This window comes from Labrus bergylta, chromosome 8, assembly GCF_963930695.1.
Source record: "Labrus bergylta chromosome 8, fLabBer1.1, whole genome shotgun sequence".
Classification (NCBI taxonomy): Eukaryota; Metazoa; Chordata; class Actinopteri; order Labriformes; family Labridae; genus Labrus; species Labrus bergylta.
Genome location: NC_089202.1, coordinates 16,757,438 through 16,779,988, shown reverse-complemented (window position 1 = coordinate 16,779,988; position 22,551 = coordinate 16,757,438). Strand labels below are relative to the sequence as shown.

The window sequence follows — 22,551 nt, the reverse complement described above, 5'->3', positions numbered from 1 at the left end:
CTGTCATTTATTGCCATTCTCAACAAAGCCTTAATTCTTGCCTCAGTCCTTATTAGTCAATAAAAATGTCAGTCTTTCCTCTGGTTGAGGATTCTTGAAAGACGTGTATTTTCTTGTGTTTTTGTGTTGCGCACGTAAACATCAGACTTAAAACTGATAAATTGAGTATACTGTTTTCCCAGATCTCCCCCGATTATTTTCTTTTACATCTTGTGGTTTGGAGAACTGTGGTGAATGTTGTCATACCTGTGTGGCTGATGCTGCCATTTTCAGTTGCCCATGTTTTGTAAGTGTCCCAAAGTCACTGTGGTTAATGGTGAATCTGGTGATCCCGTCTATGCCATTGTCTCTGGTCTCTGGCAGGGTCCCCGACACGTTGCTCAGGAGGTTCTTGCCTTGGGGGGAGCACAGTGTCATGGGAACACGGGAGTCATCCCAGTGCTGCAGCTCATGTTGTCCTTTCCCGGGAGTCGTCGGTCGTTGTAGGCGTGCATGTTGATCACTGCATCCGTCTTCACCATGACTGGAGGCTGAGCCTTGTGTTTCACCCGCCTCTCGCAGGTGAACGACAGTCTGATCTCGTCCACCATGGCACTGCACAAAGACCTCTGGGCGAAAAGGGAGGACGCGGGGAGGGGAGCAAGAAGGAGGAGAGAGGGAAAAGGGATGGGGGGGTAAATGCCTTAGCTTTAAATTGTTCTGACAGTGGAGAGTGTCGACAGTCTAAAAAGCACAAAAGCATTCCAACATAACATTCATGCTGCGTTACTGCTGGTGTGTGTTCAACTCTGTGTGTGCGTGCACACAAATCCATGGCTGTCAGCAATGTCAAATCGCACCACCACCACATGGAGCATGAACACAGTTCATTATTGCTGCTGCATCAGAAAGAGGGGGAAAAGCATGTTGCATGAGAACGCATGCATGACTACTTACTAAGCATGACTCAAATTAGTGATTTGCAGCAGTAAAGAGTCCATGCTTTTCTGACATCTCCACTGACTAATAAAGGATTAATTCTCTATGCTCCAATTTGCAATTATGCCTGTTAAATAAAGTAAATGTTGTGGTGTTATGGCTAAGTACTCCTGGGGATTACCCCAAGGCATGCAAATCCTTTTATAACATGTTTGAACTAAAAGCCATGAATAGAGCACAGCTTTGGTTTCGAGGCTATGTGGAATGAGTATCATAACAAGAAAAGGCATGGTTAGCAACATTTTTACTGAGAGTGAGGGTAAAATAAACTTAAATCCTGGTGGAGTGTAATTAAATTAATGTTTGAATTTTCCATTCATCCAACACACACAGTGGAGGACAAATTAAGAACCAGCAAATGTAATTTATGGAGACATATACCTGCTCACGTTCTGCAGTCTTCCGTAGCTTGTAGATGAATTCGGCGATTGCCACGAAAACAGACAGCACTAGGCCAGATGCCAGCACAATGAATATACCACCCAGATTCTGGATACCCATGGGGCCTGTCTCGCGACGCTCTTCATCCAAACAGCTGCTCCCACTCCACCACTTCTCCTTCAGCATGTGTAGGCGCCCATCCTCCAAGATGCTTAGGATTGCTATGGTGATTTTGTCTCTGTACGGGGAGCCTAGAAGCAACAGAAGGCCTGTTTTACTTTGGAAGGGAGGCCAGCTGGATTCTGCGATAATAAGGTTCATAAACACGTCATGGCATACTGTCTGACTAGTAGCTAAAAAAACATGTCTTATGCTGATGCGCTGTCAAGAAAAATCAATCCCTCCCCCTCATCCTTCAGAAGGCAGCACATAACTTGAATTTTTTATCACTTGGAAGACTGAATGAATTCTCTGGTCATTTGGAGTTCTTACCAAGAGGAGTGCCGATGCCGTAGCCTTTGCTGTCGATAAGCCCTCCCACCTGTGTCAGGTTACAGTTCCTCCTCGTGATGTAATCGATCGTCGTGGACTCCATAATGAGGGCGTAGTCAGACTTGAGCACCCTCTGGATCCCATCCTCAATGGACTTCACCAGTGATGTGCTCGGTTTGCTGCTCATAAAAGCCCACATCTTCTCAAAAGTAGAAACCTTAGATTTCTGTTGGGGATGGAAAGAGTCAGCTTTAAAAAGAAGTGCCTTTGAACGTTATTTGAACAGTCTCTCCTGCTGCAGGTGGAGAAAAAGTTGAAAAATATACAATGCTTTAAGCATAAAAAGAGGTTCAGCTTGAACAAAAATTACTTTCAAAAATGTAAGGCCAAAGAGCGAAAAACTGAAAATATGACTAACCATGAAACATGCTGGTTCCCTGCAGAATGGTAGGACAAGATTGCAGCTATGGGGATTTTTTGTAAAGCTTGAGTGTACGATATCAAAATTGGCACTTAAGTATTTGTTACTCTTTTGAAAATATCCTTTAGCCAATGACCCCGTAGATCGATGTGATTACTTCTACAGATCTCCATCGTCATGGGATTAAAGGACGGTAAATTGAAGCTTTGCACACATCTATTCTCATAAGTGCTACTGAAGCAGCAATAATAGAATGCCTATCCATTAGTCTTGCATCGGCTATGTGGTATTTCATGCTATTTTATAAGGGGTAACACTTATGCCATGTCTAATCCTAGATAATTACTGTCTAAAGACTATAAACCATTTCAAATTGTGAAAGATGCTATTATAAGAAGCCCTCCATTATGTGCAACTAGAGTAGATGCACAGTCCTGGCGTCTTAAGAATTGAGATATGATTGTGTGATATTAAAACCTAAAAGTACCAATTAGGATGTACAGTATAGCTGGTGTTGCCAAGTTGGCATCTTTGTCTGTAGATTTAGCAATTTTCTTTCCCCAGATGAGGAGGCGAGGTCAGTAAGGATCAAATGTCAACCAAGTACAGCTGACTATGATTTGCATTCAGCAACGTGTAATACACAAAGGTCTAATGATAAACACTACATCCCTATAGATCCCTCGCTCTGCTAAGAGTGCAAAATGGCATACAACCACATCCAGTAATTTTCTTCAACCTTCCAAAAGTTGGTGAGAGCTTCTTTCCTTGCAAACAGTTGGCTTGCATGCTTGTGCCCTTCAGTGCTCTTGATACAGTGTGTAATTTTACAAAACAACAGATCCTCACAAGAGGGTTTCCAGCTGGTGTGAAAACTTCCTTGCCAACATTGGCTTAAAACCTCCAATGACATTTCTAATGCAGAGAGTTTGTTTTCACACAGAAGGCCAATGACTTTTACAGAATCAAGATCATGGCTTCTAGTTAGCAAACTTAGTCCACCATTACTAAAACATTTATTTTCCGGAGGTTTATTAATCATTTACTTGATGTTAGCAATATACTGTATTAGTCTCCTGTTATCAGTATAGACTGTAAAAGAAAACCAAACATGGCGGTAGTCCTGATTTCACACATTGGTGTTTGTCATATTGGAAATTATTTCTTGACCAAACTTTCAATCAAACAAGTGTCCTGGCAAATACAAACAGTGCAGTTGCTTCACCTCCAGCTAAATTTTCTTCTACACTGTTGCCTTGGACACAATTTTTCAGTAAGTATGACGCTTTGTATTCTTTAATATTTTTCTTTTTGGTTGCTAATCAATTGAATTTGGTAAATTGATAGCTAGCAGAGCTGTAAGCCAGTAGTATGACTAAGCATTTTGAGTTCGATTACCGTGGTCTTAGACTATTATTTTTTAATGTATTGTACATTTTTAGACTTTGATGCAGTTTTTACAAAAAAAACAGTTAAGTCGCTGATAAATGTCAAGACGAATTAGCCTTATACTTTTTCAAGGATTACAGCTGTTAGCTAGATGTCTAGCTTTGAATATCAGGAAGAGTATGGAGTTATAAGAAAGGCCCCCTCTACAGTGTATAGCAATTGGAAATTGAGATATTAATAACTCATATTTAGTTTTTCAAACAGGCTCTAAATGTATGTTTATTTTTTCTGTGAAAAATAGCACTTTAATGGGACCTAATGACATTCTTTTCTCTTGCTGCTAGCCTCAAGTGGACACTTGAGGAAGTGCAGTTTTCTTTGCGCATTGGCTTTTTTATCTATATGGATACATATACAGAGATGTATATCAGATGTTTATGTGGAACATATCTAAAGCATCTGTTTTTTTTTAAAATGGGAATTATAAAATTGAACATTTGGCAAGTTATTGGATTGATACCGAGCGTACGCCTCTCAAACTTGCATCAAATCTCAGCTGCAAATTAAACACCGACATTTAAGTAAGCCACTGTAAAATAAGTCTAGTACCAAATCCTTCTGGCTCCATACATCTGCAGAGCCTTTTATCTACTTCTCGGTCTCCTCAGTATTTATCACGCTTCTCTGCCTCATTGAGTCGACATCATTAGGCCTTTCTGTAAGAGCAAGACGGAGCAGAGGGCACTTGAGCCTTGCAACTCTGATGAGGTAATTAAACACCTGTGTCTGCTTCTATTTATGGCACAACGGCCACAGCTACAATTTATCAAAGTACACAGAATGATCTGGAGTAACTTTCATTTACACAGCTACAGAGAGGAAGTAGAGGGATGATTTTCTTTACAGAGAGTCAATGAGTTGAGTCAGATCTAGAAGCTCTCGATGAGTATGAGATAATTCACATGCAATCTTACAGTATTATTATTAGAGAAGAGATGTTTTTATAAACACATATAGGACTACTGTATCAAACATGCATGATATTAGCAAAAACCCAGAAACCCAATTATGTTACCAAAATGGAATTCAGTAGATTCAACAAAGAGGCATACACTATTTATAAGCTCAATTTTTTGAGTACATAAAAAAACTAGGGCAGAAAAATGCCCTGGAAGAATCATTTTTTTCTGGTGTCTTACTATTGAATGTCATAAACTTATGGACTGTCTTCAATAGAATTGTGCAGTGTTTTCATTTTCTTACTCGGTGTAAAAATGTAACTCGGTTACATGTGTTATTCAGCACCACGGCAGCAGCGGCAAGCATCTAAAGCAAAGCTCAAAATAATAAAATAAAGTCAAAGACCCTGCAGGCACACGCTGAAACTTCGGAATAAAAAAATCATTATGGAGGAACACATCAAACAGTGTAAAGAAGTGGAGAAGCTGAAGAAGAATTTGCCTTTGCTGTGGGAATTAAGATCTGAGTGGAATAAAAATTATATATTTATAACCTATACAGTTTCTACCTACTACGTAGAAAAAAATAGTTTTTGAAAAGTCAATGTAAGAAGTCAAGATTCAACATCTTAGTGTTGAACATCTAAATGGCTATACATGTTTGTACTAAGCATGCTTCAGCTGCAGTATGTACAGGGTAATACACAGTGAGGGGTCACAGTGAGGGGTTGTTAGTTTGGACAATTACACAGCTGTGTTTAATACGTGTTTCCTCTATAGAAGATCGATGCTATAAATAGCACCGTTAGGGAGTCTGGAGGACTAACCTAAAACATATCTCGCCATAGAAATTCCAGTACATTTAACATTTTAACAATCAGCTTTCTCCATCAAAAGCTGTAAGTAGCATTATTTCCAGATTTCAAATATTTTACAAAAAAAGTTGAAATGCTGGCTAAAAGCAAACCAGAGCTGTACCCATTTTTAATTGTTGCATCTTGATTTAAACATTGGTTTATCAAGAGTTTGTATTGCCATATTGTGATATATGAATTTTAATGTAACCTCATATAGAGTTGTATGTGTTTTAATGTTATTAAATGTTGCATATTTGGGGGCGCGCTGGTGGCGCAATGGTTAGGGGCTATTGTATTGAGCTATGTATTGAGGCTGTTGTCTCAAGCGGGTGGCCCGGGTTCGCATCCCACCTGTAGCCTCCCTCCCGCACGTTGCTCCCCACTCTCTCTCCCTGGTTTCCGACTCTATCTACTGTCCTATCTCTCCAATAAAGACACAAAAAGCCCAAAAATAAATCTTTAAAATAAAAAATGTTGCATATTTGATGCTCTGATAACCCAACTGGGACAAGGGTTAGTAAAAGCTATATTCTTCCTGTGCAGCACATCTGTTTCATGCTTTGTGTTGAAACCATGTTAAATTAATTCATCACCATTAATAAATGAATTCAAATTCAAAACATGATTCTGATTACTGTGGGTGGGGACAAGAAAATAGGCGAAAACAAGGGAGAAAAGCAAGAGGTTAATAGACAAAAGAGAAATTGAAATAGTTTTGGACTTTATTCTTTATTGATCTAAAAGGGAATTTGCTGCATGTCATACCCTACAGTCTAATCCTAAAATGTCCTGTCTCTCTTCAGCTGTTTTCAGTTTTGGGTTTTTCCATAAACCTTCCACAAGTTTTATCCTTTTTTTTCCCAAACAGTAAAGGATCAAATTAAACAGACTTCCTCTGCAGATTAATATGATAAGAGTCCACCAATTTCTGTGATCAGAGCTACCTTTCATTAGCATGATCATTCACAATAAGAAAATAGCTTGACCCAGTCATTAGTATTGGATGAGTGTACTCTACCTTGAAGAAAGACATAGTTGCACCATCTCTGACCACACCATACTCGATCTTGGTCTGCTTAGCGATGTCATCGGCAGAGTCCACAGGCGAGTCCATTCTCTCCACAGTGAGAAAAGCAGCCAGATTAGCTGTGTACGACGATATAATGATGAGTGTGAAGAACCACCAGATCCCGCCGATGATCCTGGTCGACAGGGCTTTGGGCATCAGCTCTGAGCCTGTAAGCAGCACGACACAGGAGAGGTAATTAACTAGATAGAATTGTACCTGCCAAATGTGTAACTGAATTAAACAAATGTGGAAACATGATCACATGCATTTTTTTTTGTTAATAAGCCTGCAAATGTTTTTGGCAGGGCCACTGGGTGTTGATGAAGGTACTGTCGGTGAGGAAACAGGAAATGAAGCCAGCTTGGCAGTTAAGCAAAACTCAAAGCTGAGAATTCAGAACAGTGTGATAAACCTCAAACTGTAAGTTCCTCAGCCTTCTGAGTTACAGATAAAAGTCTTTCAGCAGTTCATTGTAAACCCTTGAAGCAGACATCAGTAACTACCTCTGTTTAATCATTTCATGCAGACAACTTAGATTTGAAAAAGCTCTCAGATCTCTTTCACTTCAATGGAAATGTGTGTTTTTACTCGACAGAAAGCTTTCAAAGAGAGAAAGTAAAAACTGGATTAGCACATTCCTTTCAAAGGTGTTAAATACAGACACCGTCACAATCACCGCAATTTTTGTCAGGCTTGGTAAATCGCAATGCATGTACTAACTTAACTTGTTTGCATTTTCTCCTCCCAGTATTTTGCACGCTAGGGCAGAAATGCCCCATATTGCATATTCATTAAGGCAAACGTACTAAATGGTCAATGCGTGTTGTTTTGCTCATTTGAAAGACGCAATCCTCACTGCGCGCCGTTAGTAGATCAGATAGCACTTTTTTTGCTGGTGGTATCAAGTTTGCACATGTTTTAAGACGCGCAAACCTTTAGTAAATCTGGCCCTTAAACGTTAATACAGTGAATGCACGGCAGCCATTATGTTTCCATTTCGTTATTCAAGACGGATGGTAATAATTGAAAGTGTATCTAAGGGCTATCTTCGGTTGCTTTTCAAAATAAAAATTTTGAGCGCTTCAAGATCTGATCATCACTAAAATGTACGCCATGCAAGAGGTTAGTAATCATTTTGACATTTAAGGTGGCTTGATTGAGTCACAATGTCAAATCTTGCACTGAGTTAAAGAAAACTCTCCACACTAAACATTTCTTGTAGCTGTCATATAGCGGCCATAGACTGTATGATAGCAGAGTACTTGACAGCAACTTGACTTCCTTTGTGGCTTATTTTGAGTCGTTTTGGTCAGATTCATACCTCTTACACTCCTGGATTTCTCAGTTATACAAGGCCATTATACGTTATGCTAGTTATGACCTCCCCGTAATTATGGGTCGTGCATGAACAACTGTACTGTGCTAAAGAAAACCTCTTTTTCTAACAGTGCCAGCGTTTAAGCAAGTGTACCGTGAATAAGCACTCACACTAGTCAAACAATCTAGACTTTGAGGGTCAAGCTTGCTTGGGCACTGTAATGAACGCCTAGTGTGAGTGCGCCCTCAGTCTTTTTCTAAGTCTTTTGTCCTAAATCTGCTTCTGTTGATTGAGTTGGCCTTACAAGTTGATCTGTGAAAACGAGAGGAAAGGATGTAGAGATGTCAGATGACAGAAATATGGAAATGATGGAATTGCTCTGTTGATCAAGTATTAGTGAGTATCTCAAGGCCCCTTTCTGACAGATCACAGGTTGTTATTGCAAGAATGACTACAGCAATTCAGACCAGGTTTACTGAATAAATGCATTTATGTGTTCTGCAAACAAATCATGAAAGTCTGTATAAAAACGAGATAAGAAAAGTCAGGAGCCAGACTGACAGCCCAACTCTGCATCAGCCTTGACTTTGAGTGGTCCTCTGCTGTGTGATACTGTGTTTACAATGGCTCTCTGACTGGTGTTAAAGGAACTTTATATCTCATCTCTGACAACCTTTAAAATACCCTTGCGCTTTGTGCACTCTGTTACTTTACTGAGAAGATTTATGAGGGCAATTCTAAAGAGTAACAAGCCCACAGAAAGGGAGCAGAGTGGTCAGCTCTTTAACCTCCTCTACCAAATTTGATTGGATTTGTCCTTTGTGGTTTGACAAAGACTCTACATGGTTACAAACAAAGGCAGACAGTAGCATCCTTTAATTCACTGTGACTTCAGAGAAGGACGATCCTGACGCATTCTCTGGTTGTACAAAGAATGATGTGAAGCAACGGGTAACTCAATTGAAATCCACACTATAAAGTGCTGTTGTCAGCAGGGAACAGTATATGGGGCTGCATCAGAACACTCTAATAAATACAAAAAGCAGATCAGTCATACGGTGCCAGGGAAATAAAACGGTGTCAATATGCTCGTACATTTTCCTTGAGGAAGGACTTATATCTTGTAAACCAGGAATAATGAATGTTCTTTCAGGGAGGACGATAGTGATACTATTTCAGTCACCAAAACATCACATTTATCTCACTGACTGGATGCTGCTGCTTATTCACAGGCACTCTTGAAATAGCTGCCTATGGCTGTACTGTACATACTATTATGAAACACTGAAAGGCTAATAACATTCTGGGATTTGTGTTGTGGACTTTTGTAATATGGTGACCAGGTTCAGGAACATACTTGTAGCCATAGACTGTATAAACATGGACATGGTCTTAGAGACCTTACCTAATTCTTAAGATACTTTTTTTAGACTGTTTTTTTGAAGGCTTTTGCCTTCATTTTGATAGGTCAAGTGGATAGAGTGGGGAATCAGGAAAGAGAGTGGGAAATTAAATTCGGGAAAGGAGCCATAGGTCCGACTTGAACCTGGGGCTGCAGCCTCCATATTCTGTATGGGGCGTGACCTAACTGCTAGGCCATCAGCACCCCTTAAAAATACATTTTGAATCCTAACAATGGTAGTCGCCGTATTGGAAATGTTATCTCAACCCTAACTTTTAATCACTCTAGAAAAGGGAGCTAAAGCAGTCCTTAATACTTCTTACAACATGTCCACCTGTCAGTCAGCTCATGTCCTTCTTATGTAAATTGATGCACAACTCTTAGCCTTAATATTATCAAAATGGATGAGTTGTAAAAAAAAGTTCATGATGATTCCTTGCTTTTTGCAGGCAGCCTCAAGTGGACAATGGAGGAACTGCAGTCTTTAGAGTGACGCTGCTTTTGGCTTAGATTTACATTTAAATGTCATTATAAATTGATTAAACTGAAAGTCATTGAAGGCGCTAAAGGACAAAGAAAGAAAAGAAAAGTCTAGAAGGAGCATTAAATAAGTGAAAAGTTAATCTTGACTGTCAAATACATAGAGTAAACAGTCTCTATGCTAGGTTAATCCCCCGGCCACAGAAGTGAAACCTAATAAGGAATTACTGAAACCACAAATATATATTTCTTGAAGTTTGAAGCGTTTTTGTATTTAACTGAGTAGTACAGATGACAAAATTACATATTCTGGACCTGAAAATAAACCATGAGGAAATAAGCCTAACATTCAGTTACATGAATGCAGCTAAGCTAACATTAGCTCACAAGAAGACATTGTCAATATTTATGAAAAATCATACAAACAGCCATTGATTATATTATCTAACATAAACATGAGGTTACACAAGGGCAAGAATGCAAATGAAAATTGGGTAGTAGCTCATTCAAAGGTGTACAAAAGCTAATGCTAAACTATAGCTTACTCCGTATGTAGGCCACTAAGAGGAGTATAATTGTTAACACTGTTGAGTTAACTTTCAAAAAGTGCCAACATTTACTTTTGGCACATCTAAAATAAAATAATCCACACTGAAATATTGATGACATTAAATTTGTGTAATCTGTACAATTTGAAATTTTCAAAGATGGGTTATAAACTTCTTTGACAATAAATCAACCCCAAGGTCTACTTGCTAGCTTCAAAAGCTTCAGAAAGCATTTCTTATAAAAAAAATTTTTTTAACATTTCATGAAGTAGAGTAGAATTTTGTAATTCTAAAATTATTTTAGTTGAGGTCTGATGAAAAAAAAACTGTGCTATTGCATTTTTAAAATCTTTTTACATCTGCTTTTTCATCCACTCTTATGATTTATATATCAAGGAGATCTGGGAGTTTTGAAGCTTTCCATTTCTTCTCTTTAAGGCAACTGACAGTGTTTAGAGAGTTGTTTAGTGAGGTTAATGCGATTCAAGTGGTCTCTTAATTTCTGTTGTGTGAGGTCATCATTGTTACATCTGTGAATTCTTTATATAACGGAGATACACCTCTTCTGACACTCACATTTCTTAAGAGGATATCCTGAAGAAGTCCCTCTCACGGAGCTATTCTCCATTGAATAAATGCACCCAATGTTTTTGTCTCTAATGATGCTTTTTGAAATGTCATTCTGGTGGGGGAAGGAAAACGCTGTTCTCTGTGGATTCAGTAATGCGTCGTGCTAAACATAATGCCCTGGTTTTTCTGAAAGTGTTTCTTCCCACGAGCAATGTCTCACCTTAACATGAGAGAAGAAGGCTCTCCCATGAGGACGATTACCTGCACTTATCATTCTCCCTGTGGAGTCTTTGCGCAAAAACTCCCTCTCAGAGCTGGAGGCTTTACTATTTGTTAATTGCTCTTAAACAGTGACACTTGAGGAAGGAAGTGTTTATTTAATTGCTTGTAAATCTTGATGTACATCTCAAGAGGGGAAAAAAGTAACACCTTGAGTTTCTTAACAACCTCCCAAAAAAAATCACCTGACAATGGTCCTATCTTGCGTTAAGACAACTGTCAAAGCCATTTTTGTGTGTTCAATATGTGTGTTCTCTGTTGTTATCCCTTGTTGTCACAGTAGGTGGCATATTCACTATGGTGTTAGTGAAGATACAAGTAGAGGAAGGTGTAATCACTGGCATGGGAGCAGCCTACCATGGGAGGCACACACTTTTTTGACTGCCGTTGTGAAGTGTAACATGGACTAAACATTTAGCCTATTTTTTTTTTGCATTTAAGTTATCACAGGTACATGTATGAGGATAACCAGAAGATTAATTGGACAATGTCAGATTAAACCTGTTTGAGTGTGACAGCACAGGTTAGTTGACCGATTGAGTTATTGCCACAAAACATGGAAGACTACGCATCAATTAAAGTTAGGTAGGCTATCAGCCCCTCAATGGCTCAAACGTTTAGATTGGCAAAATGAAGCCTCTACAACAGTGATAAAGAAGAGTTGTGTTATTTAACCGTGCAATTATGTGTCGATTTTTATGATACAAACACCCAAAAAACACAGGAAATATAGACATGCACCAATTTGGAAAATGTCAAATGTATGACGCTGCAAAATTTGGAACCCCCAGCTAGTTATGGGTTTGGTGCATGGCTCAAGAGCAGTACCCAGAACGTAGTCTAGCAGCTCCATAGCTTCTAGCCGACCCTCTGTGTTGCAGTGCGATTCATGATGGACCTGAACTGGCAACCCGCACTATGGACTTGGCTACTGTCGCCTCGAGAAAAAACATAATTCAGGCCTGAAAACATGCAACTTGGTAACATTTAGAAGAGAAATATCTTCAAGAAGAAACGTCACTGCTAACGAAAGAACCGTGAACAAGTGAACTCATGAATCAAACGTACTTTCAAAAGTATTTCGTTCTGTTATGGGGGAACTAATTTACGGGAAATTATGTGACATATGTTTGCTGTGAGCAAATAAAAAATAAAAAAGCCTAGTGAGACCCCAAGGAAAGCATTTGAAGCACACGATGTGTTTGCCTTTGCACCTCCTCACATTTTGTGTTCTTTGTGTTGTCTGTGACACCTCCCTCCCACAGACAAGCTGCTGGGTTTTTTTTTTCTTCTCCTTTTTTTTTTTTTTTTTTGGATCTCCTCAAACACGTCTATTTGCATTTTAAACACGTCAAGGAAATGGCTTCCGCCTCAGCTGCTGTCACTGTGTTTGGCAGACAAGGAGGGGATGTCTGTTTATGTGACACTGACAAAATACACCTCGCTGCAGATACCTCTGTGCAGTGTGTGCTACAAGGTACTGTAGCACGGATTGGTGTCACGGAAAGCCAGAAACAGTCGGTGTCAAATCTCAACTCAGACAAATGGGATGTTGGAGATCATATTCGAGATATTTCCGATGATGCTCATGTCAAAACTGTTACGCAACAAAACACACCCGAACATCATTTTAGCATCAATATTCCAATGAATACAAACTGAAGAGCAGCAGCAGCTCTAGTTTAGTTAACTTCAATATTAGAAACACTGCAGCTCAGGCAGTAACTGACAACACTGTGAGCCTCACTGCAAATTATAATGGGGACTTTTCCCCTCGTTTAGTGCAATGATATAGGCTACTAACTAGCTCATTTTGTTTTGATTCTCTCTCCCCTCTCTCCCTCCCGGCTTGCTGGTGCTACACTCGCAGCCCTCTGCCTGCACCCTGCAAATTGGCAGAGCTGCTATGCAGTTTCACAAGAGTGCTGCCGAGCCTCCGTGCTTAATGAATTGCTGAATGTGTTTGCTGTCCTTACGGGCAAAAAAAAAAAAAAAAAGATCCACTGCCGAGTCTCACTAAGCCTCCTTGATTTGTCTTGTTACATTGAGGTTAAACATTTTATTACTTGGGTCTTTTTCCTCCACAGTTGACTTCATTATGTTATCTCTGGGCCTTCATTTGCTTACCGATGTTTAAGGGACACCTAGCAAGTGGAATCTGATTTGTATCCCTTTGGTTTCTCGCTGGAAAGGTGGAATTATACTGCAGTGGAAGGGTTGGCAATACATTTTTTAGTTACTGCGCTGCAAGAATAAAATGCTTCTGTAGCTCTGACTGGCTTCAAATTTGAAAATGGGTATAAAAGAAGATCAAACAAGGACATTTGATTGGTTGGTTACTTGTTAGAATCGGGAAATATGGTTTCCCTAGCACAGGACATTCTCAGTCCAAAGTTTTACAGTGTTGAAAAACATCCCCTCAGTCACTTCTAGCATGGCTGACAGCTGGTATTTGTCAGACATGTTCCTCGACGTACCCTTTTCGTCCCGACACTCAAAGAGCTCTTGAGCAGGTCCAGCGAGTGCGTTATGGGAGAACGAATGCAGCCATGTTTTCCATCCTTAGCTGACAATCTCTGACAAGTGCCTGGCACCTACTCTTCCCTCTTTAAACAGCAGGTAGGTGACAACAGCCTGCCTTTGTCTTGTAAGACCAAACTCGGCAGTTGTTCTTGACAGGTAAATGTCTTATGAAACAGTCACAGAATAGGAATCATGGAACTTGTCAGTTAAAGAGGCAGGAAGTGGGAGCTAGCAGCTCGCAGGGAGAAAAGAAAGAAAGGAGTGGTGGTATGAAGGTATTGTTTGTGACAGGGAAGAGGATGAGTGCAGCATCATACCTTGTTGCATCAAGGAACCGACTCCAAACCAGAAGCTGTTGAGCAGGGTGAAGTTGTTCTCCACTACGTCTGATCCGGGGTTACAAGGATGGGCGTCGTACCATTCGTAAGGACTGAACCTGGGTACGAGACGGGAAGTACAGAAGCTTTAAGTCCTTTTCTATTGAGATCTCAGAAAACACAGTATAGAATCTTCTTTGTCATTCTGAACACTCTATCTTCTCCTAGAAAAGAATCTCAAAAATGGGATCTGATTTGCTTTAGAGTTATTCTTAGAATTACAGCTTTCTTTTTTAGTTCTGTCTTCCGGGCACCATCTGATATTGATTACGTCTCTAGAAATCCAGCTCTTCTTGCAGAAGTTAAAGCAGAATAATCTGTGGTTTTTTTGGCCTTGGTAAGCCTTTTCCAGTGGTCTTGACTAAATGGGATGATGAGAGAAGTAAAAGTTACACTGAAAGAAAAAAACTGTATACTGAGAGGAGAGGAGAGGAGAGGATGCACTGGATAAAGTGAGAAGTTAAATCATTGTTAATTATATAATATCATTTTGTGTACTTAATAACATACCATATTGATACCAATGTGACCACATATTTTTGCAGTATTGTCATTGTTGTTATTCTTGGTCAAACTATTATCAAATGTCACATAACACATTTTAAAATCAGCTGGTTTTAGCTTAACCTTCAGATAACCGCTTAACTTTTTCTGAAATGCTTCGTACTTACAGGTAAGCAACAAGGCACAAGAGTATGATTTTCAGACTAAATGTCACGTTTGAGAGTTTGAGGCCTTGAGACTCCTCTTGAAGTCGCACGAAACCATAACGCATGAACCTTTCTAAACCCGGTGCCATTTAGTTTGACATCACAAAATGCTGCACATCTTTGCAGCTCAAGTCACCCTCTGAGGCAGATGCAGAGATAAGTCATGCTAAATGTCACTAGCCCCCCCCTCAAATGAATATATTTTTTTATAATATAACAAATGTTTTTTTCTGGCTCTTTATTCTTGGTGTTCTGCTGAGCTGAATTAAACCTCCTGGACTTCTGATAGTATCTGCTTGAAATATAGCATATCTGTTACTTTGAGGCGCTAAAGTAGAAAAGTAAAGATGAAGGAAAGAATAGATAAATGGTTCAAATGGTCCATGCCACTGGAGAACACAATGAGGAACCCTCCAGTGCGTATTCTCAGTCCTGAAGCACCATAGTGAGAACAATCTTTACAGATTAAATTGGCTGAAATGTGTCAGAGATAGATACACTTCAATGTAATTACATGCTGCAGAAATATGTTCTAATATGTCAGCAGTCTATTTTAATCAGACACTTAAAAGGATTCATGTTTAATCTTGAAACAGCTCTGTAATGAAGCCGTTTCCAGCCATCATTCAAGTGTTACTTATCTTACTCAAGCGATCACACTGATTATCTATAAGAGGATGTTTTGCACAGTGTTAGCTTTTGAATTACTAAAGCATCTCTGAAATATACTTGCTAAGATCATGGGGCCTTTGTAACATTTGCAGACATCAGAGGGGCCTTAGGCGTCTGTTGTTCTGGGACTCGCCTACCACTTTATTGATAGTCTCGTTTGAAAGTCATGGTCAAATACTTTTAGAATTGTAGTGAAGAAACATTTAAAAATAGGAGAGGCTTTATACACACATCTAAACTGCACACCAACTTATTTCTACCATCGACACTTCAAAAAATGAAGTCAGTGATGTCACCCGTTTGGTCTTATGGAGCCCATTGGGGGTGGTCCCCTTATTGGAAATGCTGTCTCAACCTCACTTTCGATCAGTCTAGAAAAACGCAGAGGTAGAGCTGAGGTGGGCCTTACGCCTCCTCAGGAACGGCTACCTGTCAGTCAACTCATCCTACCTTTGATTATCCAAATGTTTACACTACTTCTAAGGCTTCATCAATTAAAAAAAAACTGATGACATATAAAAAAGTGATTACCCCTGTACACAGTGATGTAGTGGTGTCTGAAGAAGTGGGCATACTCTTAATCTTTCCAAAAATGATTTTTTTTAAGGGTCCCATCCAGCAGAGGATAAACGGCCTCTGCTATTAAGTTACATAAGACTCCTCTTGCATATTTAGTTTGTGCATACTAGCCAATTAGAGACAGAGTAGGGAGGATCATCATACTAGGAATAGCAGCATCCTTCTGTATATTGTCAATCAATCAATGGTGTGAATCAGAGGGGATTTAGAAGTGAGTATACCCTATGAAGAGGGTATAGTCTATATACCTGTGTATACGCTGCACTACACCACTGCCCATAGAGTGTGTACCATTCAGGAAATGAGCTATTGATACCATATTCCTTTTTTCAGGCTGTAACCATGTTATGTCTACTGTTAAAATTGGTATTATATGGGAAATTATGTGGAATCCGGGGTTTTTGCAGCCAGCCTTAAGTGGACACTCAAGGAACTGCAGGGTTTTTTTTTCTTCACATTTTTCAACACCAGAACCTTCCGCTTGATTTTTTACCCTTTTTGAGAGCAAGCAGATTCAATAATCCTTTTTTTTTTTTTTTTTGAGCTAATGTCTTCAATGGTTGTTCTAGCAGACAGAGCCATATGCTTCTTTGTTGCTGCATGCTTGAAAAAAACAAAACCTTGACAAAGCATCTGCTTGCAGAGTGTACAAGCTACCAGGGCTTGAATCATCTATTTAACATCGGGGGGTTGTGATTTTTAGTGTACACCTTCTGCAACCTAATTCTACAGGGGGGTCATGGGCAGAATCAACCAGAGGAGATATGTGTATACTAGACAGTTAAATTAACCTTTTTAAAGCAATTTGTGTGAGTAATGCTACACAGAATGTTAAGCTGTTGTGATAACAGATGCAGAATAATACATGCTTAATGTACTTTTTCAAGCTGTAACATTTGAATCTATTCTGCAATGAATCACGTCTTCTTTCTCCTTTTCTTTTGTCTCATCACAAAAAAGTAAAAACAACCCAAGCATTAGAATCTGCTTAATATCAGAAATGTCATCACAGATACAGCTATAAAACATTTTTCTTTTTTTTTCCAGCACATCCTCTTTTGTGACTTTACAAAGTAAAGCATGATGTCAAAAAACATTTTAATGCTTATGGCTATGATATCGAACCAAGGTCATGCACTGTAAGTGCAAATATTGGTGGTTGTAGCTAGGATACTAAATATGTGGAGACTGCTAATTTTGTATGAGTTTAAGAGAAAAGGGTAACACTCCCACAGGTGTTTATTCTGCCCTCTGAGTCTGCCTTTCCCCTTTCAACAACAGGGCATGGAGCGAGAAAGCCCGAGCCACCCTTGAGAGGCGTGGTTAACCCAGCAGTTATAACATGTGGTATTAGACAGTATCAAGGTTGCAGACTATTTGACAACCTTAATTTGTAGACAAACACAGTTAAAACATTCTTACAATAAATTGCCTGAAAGTGATAGTTTTTTGATTATTAGCCCTAATAAAGTAAACAGCACTGGGAATAAATAACAATTTCTCTATTGCATCTGTACAGGCCTGGACAAATATCTTTAACCCTTATATACTGGAACGTTCTCCTTTTGTTTCCATGTAAATACCAGCATATACTTGTTTTCAAAACCTACCTTTATGTATTATTTATCATGCATCGATATAGATTTTGAGTAAAGTGCATTATCAGCTTACATCCTCCTAAATAAGCCTTTTTTTTTAACATTGAGGTTGAAATACAACAATAGAATTTTGGGACATATTCTGAAAGGCTCAGAAGCTTTCAGTGTTTTGTACATGTTGTTTATCTGAAACTGGTGTCAGAATTGTGCCTTTGGAAGAATAACTATAAGGTGCCTTGAAACATAATCATAGTGCTGCAGCAGAGCTTTTGAAAGCCAAAGTGATTTCTGGATAATATTGTTGGTAATGCCTTGACAAGTCCGTCCAACATTCAAAATTACCTACTTGTGCTGAAGTAGCCCACTTATTGTTCACCACTGTCTGTTTTAAGCTCACATGAGGCACTTTTAGCAACTGCAGCTTTTTCAGCGATCTCGGCTGGCCTCCAAAAGAAAAAAAGAAAAAAACTGATGCGACAATTTAAGATGATTTTGTGCTCATGTAAAGCCACTCCAGAGTGTTATTTGGTCCCTTTAAAACGCATGAGCATAGAGGAGTGCAGCTGTTTGCTCTCAAGCCCCAGTACTGCTTTCAGCGCTGGCTTTTTCTAGAACTTCCTCGAGCACCACTTTGCATGAGAAGCAGCAGGAAATACTGACAATAATGCTAACAGGATTTTCAACATATTCATGATGGGGAAAAAAGTGAGATTCTTTTCATTCAATCAATCAGTTAATCTCCATCCATAATCATTTTATGCCAAAAATGTCATGTTTTTTATGCAGATGATTACCTATAAATAGCCTCCTCTGATGCAATTTCACATCAGGTGTATGCACTTTTTTCCTCTTTAGACAGCTCAATGTGATAAGGAAGTCATAATTTTCTGCGTCACCAACTACTTGGTTTTGTTCAAAATTAAAGGTGCATCATTTACAGCCACATTTTCAATTCCAAAGACATCTCAGAAACAAGAAAAAGCACATCAAATGGGACTTTTCAACCCCTCTGAGAGTTTTCTTTCTCCTCCTACCACTGCCTGGCAGTTAAGAGCCCATGCCGACATAACTGCCTTGATTACTACCCAGCAGCTACCACAGTATGAGAAACTGACCGCTGTACTCAGCCTGCAGTGATGACAGAGTAAATTACGATGTCTATTGTCGGACCTCATGGAGGAATGTACGAAGAGCTGCAAGGACAAAAATAGTCTGTAACTTGTGGACTTACCTGGCAATGACAAAAAGGACACAGCTAACCCCCAGGTAAGCCAGGAGGATATAGACCCAGATGTCGGGAGTCATGGGATTGAGGAAGGAGAAGAAGCCGCTGTTGGTGGTGTTGGGTTTGCGGTAAATGATGCTGATGCCCATGTTCATGAAGGGCTTGGAGAAGTCGACGACCTTCTCACGCATGTAGGTGATGGTGAATGGAGCCACGGCCAAGTCTGCTCTCTGAAGAGGAAAAAAGAAAACACAGAAATGAAAGATGTTCTGCATTCTAAATTTTATTTTGGCTTTTCTTTTTTGGAATTATCTGGCAGTGCCTAATTATGAAATTGTTGGTCCAACACTTAAGTTCAGACTGAAACATCTCTGCAAACATGAAAGGAGAAATATGTAACACGTATCATTTAAAATGGGTACTGCAGTCCAAAGAGAGCTGGCCCCCTGCCCTCTCCTGCTCCTTGATGTGCACGCAGGTTGCACATCGAGGAGCAACACATTTGCTAAATGAATTTCAATCGACGTAAGTATTCTTTAAAGTCCATGAAATGAAGAATAAATATATCCTGGTTTCAATCCAACATTCATGAGTTAAATGTTCATTAATTTGCTATATATATTTCAATAAAGCGTCTTCTGAGTATTTCACATCAACATAACTCTATTTTCTCTTCATGTTAAACCTGTCAAATGTCTGATGACTCATCCTGCACTCGGGCGTTTACTAATTTTTCAACCAATTTTAAAAAAAAAAGCTTTGTCGAAAGCTAACGATTCAATCAAATTCACGCTACCGTAAGGTCTCGCCTTTATGTCTTGTGATTGGTTCTCTCCTGTTTTAGTTGGAAATGCGTCACGACTGGACACTCTCGTTACACCGTTTCATTGGTTCTTTAAGTGTTGATAAGCAAGCGGCATCCAACTCTGGAGTCAAATGAAAGTCATCGAAAATGTTCTAATCCGTATGTCAGCAATTTCTATCTTTATCATTAGAAATGTAAAAAATAAGAAACCTCAAAGGACATTAATCCTGAGGCTATCATAGTGATAATATTTACAACATGGAGAGTACACAAGCTGAAAAATATAATCAGTTTTTGAATACAATCGTGAAACTTAATGACTAAATTATTTTGATATTTTGTGGTTGTTAAGTTTGTATCTGTAGCCTCCATGATGCTGTTGTATCACTTGCAGTTCCATCTGCAGTATGAAGCCATTTATTTTTTGTGTCGCTACAATGATGTGTAAGTCTCAGTCACCTATTATATGTGTCTGACTGCATATTCAGAAGGGTTACTATTTACACAGGCGGCCCACACATCTCCTGTGCACCACGGCTGGACAGGAGGTTAATGAAACCAGCTGCTTGGTTCACGCTCGGATACCTCTTTCCCTCCAAGAAACGATGCAACACACAAAGGGAGGCTTTCTTTTCTTCCTACGTACTGGGCGGTGAGAGAGGAGCAGGGCTTGGTTCCACTGCGGTTCATGCTACAACATTTTCACCGAGTTCAATGTTTGTTTGGGAACTTTCTGCAAAGGCGATGGACAAAACCTGAAGAAATGTAGTCTGCTGGGTGCGGCTATATACGATACCATAATAAATAAATAAATAACATTAGCTTTTTTTTGAACGATAAATACTCAGTTTCTAGACCCTGAGGCTATTCTTAACATGAATTTAACTTTCCCTGTGGCTAGGACAGCTCTCCTGCCAGATTCCTGTGATAATAGCAGTAAACAAAGTCAGAAAGAAAGCACAACACACTCCTGCGGACAGCCCCACGGTGGCTAAGTACAGGGTGGCCTCTGAAGAGATGGAAAGATGGGAAAACCAATGCATCCCGCTGTGCGTCTGCTGTCTTCCCTAAACTATTCAAATTTGTACATCACATACTGCTCCCTCTGTTCTCGGCTGCCAACTGCAGCTTTGAACCAACCTGCCACTCAGCCGGAAGATCAACCAGCGTGTGATTGCAGACATCCCTACGGTGGGCTAATATACATGCCGCATGTCCTTGTTCTGCTCACTGCTTAGGCAACACAAACTGGGCACGAGCGAGATAACCTGATAGTGCCCCGCTGAGTGCCACATGGCTCGGTGTTATCTGGGTTTTTGCAGATGGCAGGCTTTGTGGTGTTCTCCCTCCAGACCTTCTCACCTGACGACGGCCCGAAGGATGCAGGAAGTTACATCTTATACTATCCATGCATTTCCATTTACTGACCATGAAACTGAACATACTGGGCATTATGGAAGTTGGATGTTTCTTAGTGACAATAACTGAGCCATTTTTAATTCATTCTTAATTTTTGTATTTTTGTCAAAGAACCGTAAAGGACATTACAACATTTTGCCATCTAAAAAAAGCACAGTGATGACATATTTCTTACATATTTTTTAAACAACTACACTCTGTGTATGTTAGCTTTAAAGTATGTTTATGCAATTAAAAGCTTGAAATCCCAAAATGGATACGATGATTGATCTTTTTAGAAACATTTCGAGCAGATAGAAGAGCCGTTTCTTTCTGTGTAAACCAGTTTCAATAGCACACTTTGCTTAACTCTGCAGTTGATCAAATATTCATTCATATTTTTGCTAAAGGGAAGATGAGGGAATATAAAAGTGTCTGATTGGCCGCTTGAACGTGCATTTACAAAACCCATGGCGAGGGAATCAGTGCACAGTGTGACACTTCCGCGCACAACAGTACAGATAAGGCTAAACCTTATACAATGAAGTCTGATATCGAATATACACAAAGGGCTAATGATGAAGCATATGCAATGCAATCAAGACGTAGCTGCTTTGCATAAGCAGTGCATGCGGAGCATTGTGGCCTGGAACTGGGGGGGGGGGGTTTCTTGCAGACTGGAAAGACACATTTGCTGCTGAGGCAGTTGAACTTTTGCCCTCACAGCTTTGGGTCAGCCTCTCTCGCCAGCAGGTCACCCTGCTGTCTCGGATCAAAATCAAAATCACACTTGTCCATCCACTTGCGGTTATGTGATTTCCTCAATTACCAAAAAAAAAATCCTTAGGAGAGAAAAAAATAGCCCCCCATTCAGACATATTCTACGTCTGGGCTCCGTACAACCTTCCGGTGTATCTGTCGAAGCACTTATTAATTGCCATGACAGATATAAATGATGTGTTAAGCACGCTATTAACATTTGCATCACAGCGTGATTAAAGTGATCATCTATTGTGACTAAATCAAGTTTAACAAGGCCCTGTTGCATCATTTAGCACCTTCCAAACAATGCCCTTTGGCACTGCGGAGCTTTGTTACTGCACAGAGGAAAATAAAGGGCTGTATGTTGCACGGCAATAAATCGTAGCACTTGGCAACATCGCAGTTTCTCATTCACAAACATTAGTTTACATGAGGAGTTTGCATAATAGATCCATAGGCGTCGAAAAAAGTATGCAAGAAAGGCAAAAAAAAAATGATGAAAAACAATGAAGTGACTAATTAGCTTGTTCTTACTGCGCTTATAGTGTGGATGCAAAAGTCTCATATTTCAGCACCATTTTATCAACTACAAGCACATTTGTTTTTCCTGTTTTCCACCTCAGTCTATCTAACTCTCTGACCCTTTTTAAGTAAAGGCACTGATCCCCAGGAAACTGTTGGAAACTTTTCCTAAATAGTATTTTGTAGCATATATAATAGAAATAGGGTGAAAAAACAACGACTGCAGTTCCTTGAGAT

The 22,551-nt window shown here is 39.6% G+C and overlaps 1 protein-coding gene across 1 annotated transcript in view; it reads right to left on the bottom strand.

Moving 5' to 3' along the window:
* Positions 1 to 270: 270 nt before the first annotated feature.
* Positions 271 to 22,551, bottom strand: part of grik3 (glutamate ionotropic receptor kainate type subunit 3) — a 103,863-nt gene continuing 81,582 nt past the window's right edge. The window contains exons 11-16 of the mRNA XM_020633518.2: positions 18,834 to 19,057; positions 13,984 to 14,102; positions 6,496 to 6,713; positions 1,852 to 2,077; positions 1,360 to 1,610; positions 271 to 608 (exon numbers count right to left, since the gene is read on the bottom strand). Coding sequence (XP_020489174.1) covers positions 414 to 608; positions 1,360 to 1,610; positions 1,852 to 2,077; positions 6,496 to 6,713; positions 13,984 to 14,102; positions 18,834 to 19,057 — 1,233 coding nt within the window. The 3' untranslated portion in view covers positions 271 to 413. The remainder of the gene's footprint in view (positions 609 to 1,359; positions 1,611 to 1,851; positions 2,078 to 6,495; positions 6,714 to 13,983; positions 14,103 to 18,833; positions 19,058 to 22,551) is intronic.